This window comes from Biomphalaria glabrata, chromosome 1, assembly GCF_947242115.1.
Source record: "Biomphalaria glabrata chromosome 1, xgBioGlab47.1, whole genome shotgun sequence".
NCBI classification, from domain to species: Eukaryota; Metazoa; Mollusca; class Gastropoda; family Planorbidae; genus Biomphalaria; species Biomphalaria glabrata.
Genome location: NC_074711.1, coordinates 70,385,255 through 70,397,917, shown reverse-complemented (window position 1 = coordinate 70,397,917; position 12,663 = coordinate 70,385,255). Strand labels below are relative to the sequence as shown.

Genomic DNA, 12,663 nt, shown 5'->3' with positions numbered 1-12,663 from the left:
TAAAAAAAAAATATAGTGGCTTTTCCTTAGGGCAGCCGCCTAAAGAAGGGGAGGCAGTTGCAAGCATGGTTACACGTTAATCTTAAATAATGAAGTTCAACAAAATCTGCATAGCGTTTCAATTTCCTGCTATAAATAGATGCAAATATTTAGCAATGGAGTGTAAGTATATCGCCAATGTTAGCATTTGGTCAACATTCTTTTTGAGCAGACCTATTCAGCGTTACCAGCAAGTTCATGCAGTATGCAAGGGCAGGCCGTGGGGCATGGTGAAATTATGATGAATGCGATAGAAAGAAAATGTTAAGTCACTGTCGGGCGTTACCGGTGGGTAAAAGTTAGTAGCGAGATTAAAACTGGGAAATGACTTAATAAAACAACAATTGTTTAATTACAAGTTATTTCAGTTTATGAATGTTATTACGTTTCATTGACCAAAAGGTTGATACGGCGATCTCAAAACGCCGCGGACATGAGAGTATCATGATACTAGTGTTTGCCCAGCTTATCTTGATATGACAACTACTCTCTTGGTTTATCGGCCGTCCACACTTGTGTTGGCTAACTGCAAAGATGCGCGGTATCAGTTAAGTTCAAGCACCTGAGACAAGCATATTTCAATGTTTGAGTCCCTGAGAACTTGTCCAACAGGCAGAATATAAATAGCAACAATGAATGTTTTGTGTGGAGGGGGGTGGTGCTTGAACTTCGACGATGGGGGAGGGAAGCGAATGATGGGCGAGTTTACCAAGAAAAAACAAAAATGATACACGCACCACCATGTATGTGTACAAGTTATTCAATTTATAATACAAATCTAAATCTAGCATTGTACAGTGTAAGTCATTCTTTTTACCTAATACCTTGGTCTGCGCTTGGACAAAGAAGTAAATGTACAAAATTTGACTTCTTACCAAACTAATCAAGATTACTAATAGAGTTTGTGTGATATCACAAACTCAAGCGGCCCCAAACGGGTCCGCCCATGAGTTAGCAATGCAGGTAGATAGGATTATCACCTTCAAAAGTTTCATCTTCAAGGCATTAAAGTGGCGAACGTGTATCTTGTGAAGAATTTAATGCCGAATCCTGACGTCATTGTTTTAGTTGAAATTTGATTGACGTTTCTCGTGTCCACACAGCTTCTGGTGTTCCTCCAGCCAATACTGTCCAACCAGTTCCTGGAGTTCACATAGGTTAATCGTTGTTCTAGCCACATGTCATCCTCGTAAACGATTAGGTACCCAGATGTTCTTTGCTGGTACTGGTGGTGTTAGTGAAGAATGTTCGTGATGTTTCACTTGAAGTATTGTACATGCGAACTCGGTATAAGATGTAATATGTAACTTACAGACACACAGTACAGAAAGACCAAATGAATGACTACGAAGACTTATTTAACTAAGTTGAATATTTAATCTAGTAAACAGGGAACAGTCCCATGTCACCAAGTCTACGAAGATATAAAACTGAACATGTCTTTACTTCTCGCATTCTTCAAAACAACTGTCAGTTAATGCCGTCTCTAAGTTGACCAGCATAATGTCACGTCACTTTATAAATTCCCGATTATTGCTAACGTCTGCGCTCCAGCCCAATGTATCCTTACACCCGTCACAAACATGTACATCTTGACCACAAGAAAATGGCTAATGGCTAATATGATTACCAAGTCTCAGTTAAAAAGGTAGGCCTAGAGAAAGGTGAATGGATGGAAAAGATAGACCACGAACATTGCTTACAAAAATTTAGACCTCTTCCAAACGACAGTCGCTAACGTCCTCGGCGACAACCACAAGGTGGGTTGAGTTAGCAGAACTAAAAGTAATGAGAGGGCAGTAGATGTGTTAAAGTATAGGTAGTGATTTTAAGTGTCCAATTAGCATTGTTAACAGCTCATTATATAAGATAGACACATCTTTGCGACTACAATAACTTTCCCCTAGTAAATCCACTAAATGTTAACTTCGTATTCATCCTATCCAATGACATCTCTTCTAAAGACTCAAACAAAAAACACAAATGTACCAGGGAAAAGGGTTTAGCTGGTTTACAGCGTCGTATAAGTTCCCCCCCCCCTTTCCTCAACCTGTCTTCAGAGGCTGTTTATGGCGTTTAGAAGCGCAGGTAGAGTTTCATACCTCGCGAAACACGAATTCGTTTACCCACTTTGACACCTGGCATTAAGACCTGGAGGCTATCTTAATGTCTTCGGGTTTAAAGGTGACACTGGGATTTGAAATATTAAATAGTGATCGATCTGTAAGCTGAGCAGACGAGTTTATATGGGCGACACCACCAACAACAGAGGTGGGGGGGGTGTTGCAGGGCAAGTGGAGGCAAACATAGCACCGGTTCCATTGACACTGAGATGAAACATGACCAGCATTGTTGCAATGCGATGTTCAACGGTTGATAAGTGTGTCTGGTAATTAGTCAAATCAATCACACGCCCTGACGTCATGTACGTGGTAAAGTGTTTCCCCTCCCCTCACCCACCAAGCCCTCTGATTATAGCCTCGCCTCTTGTAAGTAACCTTTTCGAGTTTTCTTTTGTATATACCACATCCACCATCACTCTCCTTTTTTATGCACTCCCTCCCCATCACACGAGAACCGAGCGAGTACATCTCATTCTTGAGTAGATTCTATCGATTTATTCCCAGAGATTAGTGTGTGTGTGTGTGTGTGTGTGGAGGGGGGGGGTTGAGGACGGGGAAAAAAAAAGGGGGGAGGGTACCAGCACTAGAAAGCTCAACAGATAGTTGTTCTGCCTTGCCATCGTTTCGTTAGCTTCGCATGATAACATTCAGGCAATAGGATGTACTGGATCTATGAACACAACATAACTTGAATGTATTAGGATGTACTGGATCTATTAACACAACATAACATGAATGTATTAGAATGTACTGGATCTATGAACACAACATAACATGAATGTATTAGGATGTACTGGATCTATTAACACAACATAACATGGATATATTGGGATGTACTGGATCTATGCATGAGAACGCATAGCTTGTATTTCATGGAACTTTTAGTAGAGCGCAGGTTGCAGTTCTGGAACTTAACATCCTTTTAATACAAACTAATGATCAAAACGAGATTCGATGAAGACATTTGTTTTAAAAAGTCATGCAATCAAAGTATATCTTATAGAGGAATTGTTAAGGTCATGTTACCAACTAGATTTAACTACTAAACAGATCTAGCTACGAAACAATATAGATTCAGCAACCTACTAGCTAGGTCTACCTACTAAACAGATCCAGTGCATCCTAATACATTCATGTTATGTTGTGTTAATAGACCCTATTAAGTTTCTAATGAGGTTGTTGACTACTTGAATATTTCTCTTTCTCTTCTCCTTCTCTGTGACACTTGTGACGAACATTTGTAGCTTGTTCAACACAAATAGTTATTCACTACACACATTGTATAATCTGTTTGAAAACATCCGAAGACAAGCTTCAACAAGATACTAGTGAAGTGAAGTGAAGTAAGTACAGTACCCCGTTCATACCTTGCGATGATATAAAGGTGAACTGTTTCTATGACTGACGGTTAATGGCCAGCACAACAACCAACCGCCTTTACTTCCCAAACTTGGGGTCAGGTAGCCTTTAGAGTTGGATGGACATTTTAAAAGTATTTATAAAAAAAACCTAACAGCCCAATTGGTCTATTGTCTCGAGAAACTTACGACAACTAAAGATAAAACTGTTTTGCCGATAACCTCAAACTATTTGTCGAAATTAAAAGTGTCTCTCGGAAATTCTTTCAAGTACATCACATTCATTGCGAAAAAAAACAAAACAAATAAAAACTAAAATAGGGGAAAAAAACCTTCCCCTTTGCCAAAGTGTTTGAAGCAAGAAGAAAGTCAAAAAGGGGGATTGAGTAGAAGGCGAAGGGAAGAATGTCCAAGCAAGACTTTGTTGTTGTTGTTGTTGTTGTAACAAAAATGTCCAGTCAAGAAATGCAATGACTACTTTCCACTCCCCAGGCTAAACTCAAGTTCGAACGTTTATGCTCATTAATTATACCGTGATGTATGTGATTGGTTGAAATTGTGGAACTAATCAGGTGACTAAGTGTTTAGTATTCACGAACCAATGACCGTTACTTTCTGTTAGTCATTCTACACACTATCTGAAGCATGCAGCTGGTTATGAAAGGAAGTTGAATGAATTGGGATTGAACATGTGTGTGATTCCATGGGATTGAGAACCCTTGTCTAAACTGACACAATTTTGTAGACTTTTAAAAGCGATGTTTACTATAGACAATTGGTGAAGGTATTCAACTGCATTCCATGCCTTACAGTTATTTTAAGAGAGGATTTCCCCGGTCAGATTGACAGATCAGATGTAAATAAAATTCATTTCTTTAACTGTTAGGCACCTACCAATATTTAGAGAGTTAATAATAATAATAATAATAATAATAATCTCTAATATCCAGAAGTAAATGTGTCTTACAATTTGTGCATCACACCAAATAAAACATTATAACTATAGAAAACCAAACAATACATTCACACCAGACTGACTCATAATTTACAAGTGAAATGTTTATATCAGATATTTTAATTGTATTTAATGATTGGATTGCCCAGTGAACACAAGAGTTTTTGTGTCTGTTTGTTTTTGCTATCGGTATCTTGTAGGCTATCTCTTTATTTAAAGACAACAACTATGAAATAGCCCCTAAAAGTTTGACTAGATCTATATAGATAGTTACGGCCTCAAAGAAAGCATGATAGCCTTTTTTTTGTTTGGTTAAACACTCATACTGTTGAACTATCGAGATTCAGAGTCGTAAATGTCAACTAAATTCAAATGCATCTGTCCACTTTATAGTACCATGTCTACAGTTGGATGGACCACCCACTGTTACGCGCATTTACATTCATACGCACAAAGATGTCATTTCTATGTTGTCATTCGGAGATCACAATGGCGGCGATAAACAGAATAGTTTGAGTTGCTGTAGTGTTTTATCATTATCTGCTGAATTTAGTGACCCCCCCCCCCCTGGGCCCGCGAATATTGTGCTTGCACTGCTTGTCTGTCTATCCAATTGAGCGCTATTGAACATATGTTTTTTCTATCGCCTTTATCGTGATTAAAATATTTGTTATAGCTAATTAGAAGTCTTCCAAGAGAGAGAGAAACACTATTTTTAATTTTAAGAAATAAGTCTTTATTTATATAAAACGTTTGTTATTTTCTCTTGGCTGGTTGTTACTAGATCTAGAGCTATTCTTTAGTTCATAGACAAGCAATAACCAAAAAGTTTAGTTTAGTTTTGATGTATACGCTTGATTCATGAATTGCACATTTGTACGCAGCTTTGTTCCCTTTGTATGTAATACATAATGAATACACATACCATAGCACCTCTAGCAACTGTCCTTCACAACCAGGGGAGGGGTAATACAGCTACAAGACTATATTCATAGACGTCCATGAGCATTCGTAACTTTCTCTCACCAAATTATCTTATTATGTTAATGATACTAACGGTCTGCTATTACCTATTCAAGGTCACGGCTGTACATGCGATTAAGTCGTCTGAGTGTGACATAATGTTTGCATAAGACCGACAGACATTGGTCTCATCCTGTCTGTCTCCTATGGTCACCTTGTAGTTTGTAAAAGTGTTTTAGATTTACTGTTTCTTATTAAGACCTTCCTCTCCCCCCCCCCCCCCAGTTGTCAATAATATAAAACATTTCTTTTTGTAACAGTAAGTGACAGCCTTGTGTTTAAATTCTATTATAGTCATTATTTGTTGGCTTGCAAAATATTTTTTTTTTATAAAGATCTAGATTTAGATAGCTAGTAGAATGTATAAAGACCATAGCGTGAAACATGACATTTGAGAGATAGAAAAGCAATCAATCCTTCTTCACATTGTGTTTTCATTACGCTCATGTAGATCTAGATTTAGATATATACACTCACGGTCACGTAGGTAGATCGAAATTATAAATAGATCTATGTATAGTATCTATCTAGACTCTAGTGAAGATGTATAGATTATAATAGATCTATGTTTATATATCTAATCTAGATTTAAAATCTAGATCTATATTCAGACGATTAGAAATAGTGTCACTAAATCTAGAATTATAGATTATTTTCAATCCCTTATAGAGGTCTTACCGTCATCTGAACTATCCACACACATGAGCGTACTGAATGACCCACACAAACACAGGTAAGTAGCCGTGACACGTGTAATCCGTGGTTTAGAAGTTCAACATTCCAACACACTACACGGGGATCTCTCTAGTGTATAGGGCAGTGGACGTTGTGTCAGTGACAACTTCAACAACGTAACGTCAGGGCGTGAGTACTTAATGTCGGCACTCGAGCAACATTTGGTGGCAGTCCAGATGATGTGAATCAAACATCAACCAATAACTCACTGCAAATAGAAATGTCGATGATTGAGTTTAGATGCAATGATGAGATTCCAGCGATGGTTAATCTAGCACACAAGAAATACACAGTTTAGACACCCAGAATGAGCACAGTAACTGAACGGAACAAGTCTAAATACTTAAAATAGCACTACACACACCACAGTAACAACCGAGGGCTATTGCACTATTGGCTATACGCACCGCCTAAAGAATGTCCTTTGTTAATGTATATTTCCAGAGAATAGAACACACCAGCACAGGTCCGTGGATGAATGTGTTGGACACAGGGCTGTAAACAAATATGTAGTGGGGGGGTAAGAGGGTATAGAAACACGACGTTACAAGAGTGCGTCAGTCCTGGTACATCTCTCACCCAGCTGGAACCGAGCGCTCACTGTTATAGAAGAAAAGAGAGCGAGCGAGCGAGGGCTGGAAGTCTCCAAGCTATACCAAGAAGACTTGCACTTGGGTCCCGCTGTCGACTGAACCACGCGCGAGGCGGAGCGACAGCCGTGTAGGAGAAAAAAAAAAAAGAGCAGAAGTAAGGGAGGAGGTGGGGGGATGGAATATCGAGTGACATCTTGCCGGCGGTCCGCGCAGGGATGCAGAATGGGAAGGTTTCTCGGATTGACGTCTTGGGTCATCTTCATGTTGAGGTAGGCCGTTACGGTCAATAACCGTGATAACCGATCAATACAAATAAGAAGATTAGAGAAAGGAAAAGGAAACGATTCAAAAGATGGCACAATGTTTTTTTTATATATTCAAAATAGAATGAAGGAAACAGACAATGTGTTCCGGAAGAGACAATGAAGAGGGGGGGGGGGAGAGATAGGGAACGAACACATGGACATAATAAGCAAAGCTTTTTTCTAGTTCAATCGCAATAATAAACGATGTCTGCTGACTACAAAAAGATCTATGTAACTGTTGGATGTGTTTACGGTGGACAGCGAGTGTAAAATATGAGAACAAAGAGCTTGTCCATCCTGACTAACTTCCTTTGTTGACATAAGCTTTGTAAACAAAAAAAAAATAGTTTTTTTTGTTTTTTTCTATCTATAAGACCTTAAATATGTTTTTAAATCTTAATTTGTCATGTCAGTGGAGAAGGTTATACAAGTAAATGTCATTTATAATATGTTCTGCAAGTCAATATGTCATTGTTGTGAATGCTATTTTGGTATGACTGTGTTTCCCACGTCATGTACACGCTTCATCCCTAAGTTGCATTCCTCATGGGGTTCAGAACTTCAACAGTGCAGTGCGGTGCTAGTGCGTTCATGAAAGGAAAGGCATAGAAAGATGACGTCAGATATAGCGGAGTGAACGCAGGGATCAGGGATACTGCACGCTATCGGTCTCTTGTCCAATCAGGTTGTCTAAAGTACTTTCGATTAGAACAGGCTATCTTTCTTTTGGGGTCTAATGGGATGGAAATGAAAGTTGACATCACGCCTAGGACTAATGACCGTCAACAGTTATGATGCAGCTAAATATAATTCATCCAAGGCTCACTTTTGTGGTCAGATCCGAATTCAAACGGAGTATTTGCAACATTGAAAGGACAACATCCAACATAATCCCAACAGTTTTACCTCAGAATTACTCATCTTTGTGATGTTAACATCTTAAATTATCGACCATAAAGCAAACAAATATATAGACCTAAATACAATTTAAACAAAATGAAATTATAAAAAGTTGTGTTTCTATTTCTAAGTTCTAGCGTTGTAGGAATTTGTATATCACTCTAAATGTTTGATATTTTTAGCGGCCCCCGAAAGGGGAAAAGACGCTATTAGTTTTGCGTGGAATGTCTGGCCGTTCGTCTGTCCCGTTTAGATCTCGTAAACTAGAAAAGATAGTGAAAATCCGACATCATAATATTTTAGACCATTCAAAGTTCTGATGCAACGGCTACTTTTTTCTTTTCTGAAAGCGAAAAATCAAATTTTTTAAATCACTTATGCAAGCAGTTTTTTTCATAAAATACACCACTTTTACAACTATTCACTATTAATAGTAACAAACACGGGAGGCTCTTTCGTAATCGAAACCGTAGTATATAATTTTTAACACATTTATGCAAACGGTTTTAGATTTTTTGTCAATTTTTTTTTTTTTTTTTTGCATTTGTATTGCTAAGTTTAATAAGTTAAAAAAAAAAAAAAAAAAAAAAAATCTATTTTTACCTCATGACTATAGAAAATGAACTAAAGGAATTTTTTTTTAAAAACAGAAATGTTTTTTTCTTGAGGAATAAGAGATTGCCCCTTTACAAAACAATTAGAGCAATTAGATATTCATTATAAGACATTATAGTTAGGCCAGGTTCACATCTAACTTCACATTCACTTTCACCTATCCTTTGGTCTGTGGATCGCTGGGGCACCACACAGGATCCGTCAACCTTCTTTCTCCATTCTTCTCTGCCATTTGTCTTTGATAGATTTTCATTCTGATGCTCTTTCTGAAAATATTGAAACCTGCCTGGGTGGACCACTTCGGGGGCCGATTATGAGTTTGTGTCTCTACACAAACTGTCTTTGTAACCTTGTTTTTTCCAAACCTTTTTTTTTTTTACAAAAGAAATTCACTTACACAAAACACATCGCCAAGCCAAAAAGCACATTCTTATTAAACACATCGCAAAAAAAAAAAAACCCATACCCACGAAACACATCACCACAAAACACATCTCCAGAAAACATCAACACAAGACATCACCACAAAACACATCTCCTGAAAACATCAACATAAAACATCCTCAGAAAACATCACCACAAGACATCACCAGAAAACACATCTCCAGAAGACATCACCACAAAACATATATCCAGAAGACATCACCACAAAACACATCTCCAGAAGACATCTCCAGAAGACATCACCACAAAACACATCCCCAGAAGACATCACCACAAAACACATCTCCAGAAGACATCAACACAAAACATCACCAGAAAACACATTTCCAGAAAACATCACCACAAGACATCACCAAAAAACACATCTCCACAAGACATCACCAAAAAACACATCTCCACAAGACATCACCACAAAACACATCTCCACAAGACATCACCACAAAACACATCTCCACAAGACATCACCACAAAACACATCTCCAGAAGACATCACCACAAAACATATATCCAGAAGACATCACCACAAAACACATCTCCAGAAGACATCTCCAGAAAACATCACCACAAAACACATCTTCAGAAGACATCACCACAAAACACATCTCCAGAAAACATCAACACAAGACATCACCACAAAACACATCTCCTGAAAACATCAACATAAAACATCCTCAGAAAACATCACCACAAGACATCACCAGAAAACACATCTCCAGAAGACATCACCACAAAACATATATCCAGAAGACATCACCACAAAACACATCTCCAGAAGACATCTCCAGAAGACATCACCACAAAACACATCCCCAGAAGACATCACCACAAAACACATCTCCAGAAGACATCAACACAAAACATCACCAGAAAACACATTTCCAGAAAACATCACCACAAGACATCACCAAAAAACACATCTCCACAAGACATCACCAAAAAACACATCTCCACAAGACATCACCACAAAACACATCTCCACAAGACATCACCACAAAACACATCTCCACAAGACATCACCACAAAACACATCTCCAGAAGACATCACCACAAAACATATATCCAGAAGACATCACCACAAAACACATCTCCAGAAGACATCTCCAGAAAACATCACCACAAAACACATCTTCAGAAGACATCACCACAAAACACATGTCCAGAAGACATCAACACAAAACATCACCAGAAAACACATTTCCAGAAAACATCACCACAAGACATCACCAAAAAACACATTTCCACAAGACATCACCAAAAAACACATCTCCACAAGACATCACCAAAAAACACATCTCCACAAGACATCACCAAAAAACACATCTCCGGAAGACATCACCACAAAACACATCTCCACAAGACATCACCACAAAACACATCTCCAGAAGACATCACCACAAAACACTTCTCCGGAAGACATCACCACAAAACACATCGCCATAAAAGAGGTGCGAACCAAGTCAAAAGCACGTGGTGAAGTCACGTGCACTTTCCAACAAACGTCCCTGGCTTGGACTCTTTCTTGTCTCACGTGTTGTTCTTTCATTTCTCCATGTTCTGGTACTCAATGCAAATGACCAGTGGCTAATCGGTAAACCGCCGACCGCTCGAGGCACAGCCAGGGAGCTTTACTGCCTACCAGAGAGCGAACTCCTGTTTTTATCCGCTAGAATGACGGACGGACCACTTGAGAATTTCATTTGGACTTGAGATATGGACAACAGATGTAGGATGAATGAGGCTTCGTATGTTTCACGGCATTTCTTTTTTGTGAATACTTTATTTCCAAGCACCTGAAGTACAGAGGCCATCCATGTCCAATGCTATAGAAGTTTTCATTCATTTTGAGAGCGATTTAAAGTAAATACAGTTCCTTCTATACATTATTATGTTATGGTGTGTTATTCCGTTCAGACTAAGGAAAAGATGGTCCGGGGTTCGACCCTTCCTCACAATCACAAACCACATTTGGACAATTATAAAACCTGACAGTCTTGCGAAAACTTTTTGGAAAAATGTCCATAGACTCACGTACCTGAATAAATGATTTCCGTTATAGTTTACTAAACTCACTGGTGGATCCAGTTGAAAAACAAACAAAATAAAGACAACACTAAAAAAAATAAATAAAAATAAATAAAGCTTCTATGAGAAAAAGAACTGTACTTTTACAGCCATAATATCTCAATGCTGTTAGATTTCTTTCCCTTTTCTATATCATACATAATTAATAAATTGGAAATTTATTTTATATTGATTCATGTTTTGTTAGGAACAACGAACAACTTGCGCCAAGGTTGAACTGGATCTGAAATAGAAAAGTGGGAGAAACAACGGGTTCAAAATGTGTGCCAGACACAGAAGGGGGGGGGGGGCGGTAGGGCCCTTTTTTTTTTTTTTTTTGCAGCAATTACACAATTTATGTATATAAATGTCAATAATTACCTACCTTTTTTAAAATAAAAAAAAACTTAAATACACTTTTTAACTATTATCTTCTTATCTTATATAATACAGACGTTACTTCAAAAAAGAAGATGATTACGTCCTACGCGTCATGCATTTAGTCATGCATATTAACCAATGACTTAAATTCTGCCAAGTCACTGGTTTTCCTGGCTAGCTCAGGCAACCCATTCCATGCTCTAATAGCACTAGGGAAGAAGGAGTATTTGTACAAATTTGTCCTAGCATATGGGGCGAGGAATGTGCCTTTATCTTTGTGTCTTTCAGAGTATTTTATTAAATTTTGTTTTTGTATTTGAAGATTATGGTTCAGTGTTTTATGTATGATTGCTACTTTACTTTTGAGCCTTCTGTCCTGAAGGCTTTCTAAATTTAGTGATTTTACTAAAGGTGTTACTCTAGTCAAATGTGAATATTCATTTGTTATGAATCTCACTGCTCTATTTTGTGTCTGTTCTAGTTTCTTAATGTTTTCTTGAGTTGAGGGGTCCCAAACAGAGGATGCATATTCTATTATTGGCCTAACCAAGGTTAAATAACATTTTAGTTTTATGTTCTTATTTGATTTATAGAAATTTCTTTTAATAAATCCTAATGCTTTGTTTGATTTTTTGTAGTTTCATCAATATGTGGATTCCATGACAGTTTTTCATTTATTATAACACCTAGGTATTTTGCGTTTTTAGTCTGTGTTACTGGTTTGTCATGAATAAGATAAGTGGAATTAATTTGTTTTAGTTTTTTTGTTACTCTTAACAACTGACATTTTTCTGGGTGGAAAGACATGCTCCAATTTGATTCCCATTTCTGTAATTCATCTAATTCTCTTTGTAAAATATCTGTGTCTTGTGTTGTTTTTATTGTTCTATATATTATGCAATCGTCTGCAAATAATCTGACTTTTGTTCCTGAACTAATGCAATTTGGTAAATCATTTATGTAAATTAAAAATAGTAGTGGACCCAAGACTGTTCCTTGAGGTACACCTGAGTTTACTGTTATCGGTGTTGATTTAGAGCCATTTATTATTACAGTTTGTTCTCTCCCTATCAGAAAGTCTTTAATCCACTGATGCAGTGGACCATTAATGCCGAAATATTTTAATTTTTT

General features: G+C 37.7%; 2 protein-coding genes across 6 annotated transcripts in view; one reads left to right on the top strand and one right to left on the bottom strand.

The window, feature by feature from the left end:
* LOC106079916 (semaphorin-2A-like) overlaps nucleotides 1-12,663 on the bottom strand; it is a 208,422-nt gene that overhangs the window by 128,220 nt on the left and 67,539 nt on the right. The window contains exons 1-2 of one of the 5 annotated variants that reach the window (XM_056011719.1): nucleotides 6,641-6,857; nucleotides 6,177-6,441 (exon numbers count right to left, since the gene is read on the bottom strand). The exons of 1 other annotated variant lie outside the window; for it this stretch is intronic. The gene's annotated coding sequence lies outside the window, so the exon portion shown is untranslated. Of the gene's footprint in view, nucleotides 1-6,176; nucleotides 6,858-12,663 lie in introns of those variants that run through there. 3 more of the 5 variants (XM_056011713.1, XM_056011709.1, XM_056011736.1) reach the window with 3 other exon arrangements.
* On the top strand, nucleotides 1,623-10,530 carry LOC106072635 (LIM domain-containing protein A-like). Its single transcript, XM_056028275.1, has 2 exons — nucleotides 1,623-1,687; nucleotides 9,147-10,530. Exons 1-2 carry the CDS (start codon nucleotides 1,623-1,625, stop codon nucleotides 10,528-10,530), a joined length of 1,449 nt encoding a protein of 482 aa, XP_055884250.1.

Coding starts and splice junctions, on each gene's coding strand:
- LOC106072635 (XM_056028275.1), top strand. CDS start 1,623: ATGTACATCTTGACCACAAGAAAATGGCTAATGGCTAATATGATTACC. Junction 1,688..9,146: donor ACCAAGTCTCAGTTAAAAAG/GTAGGCCTAGAG, acceptor ACACATCTCCAG/AAAACATCAACACAAGACAT.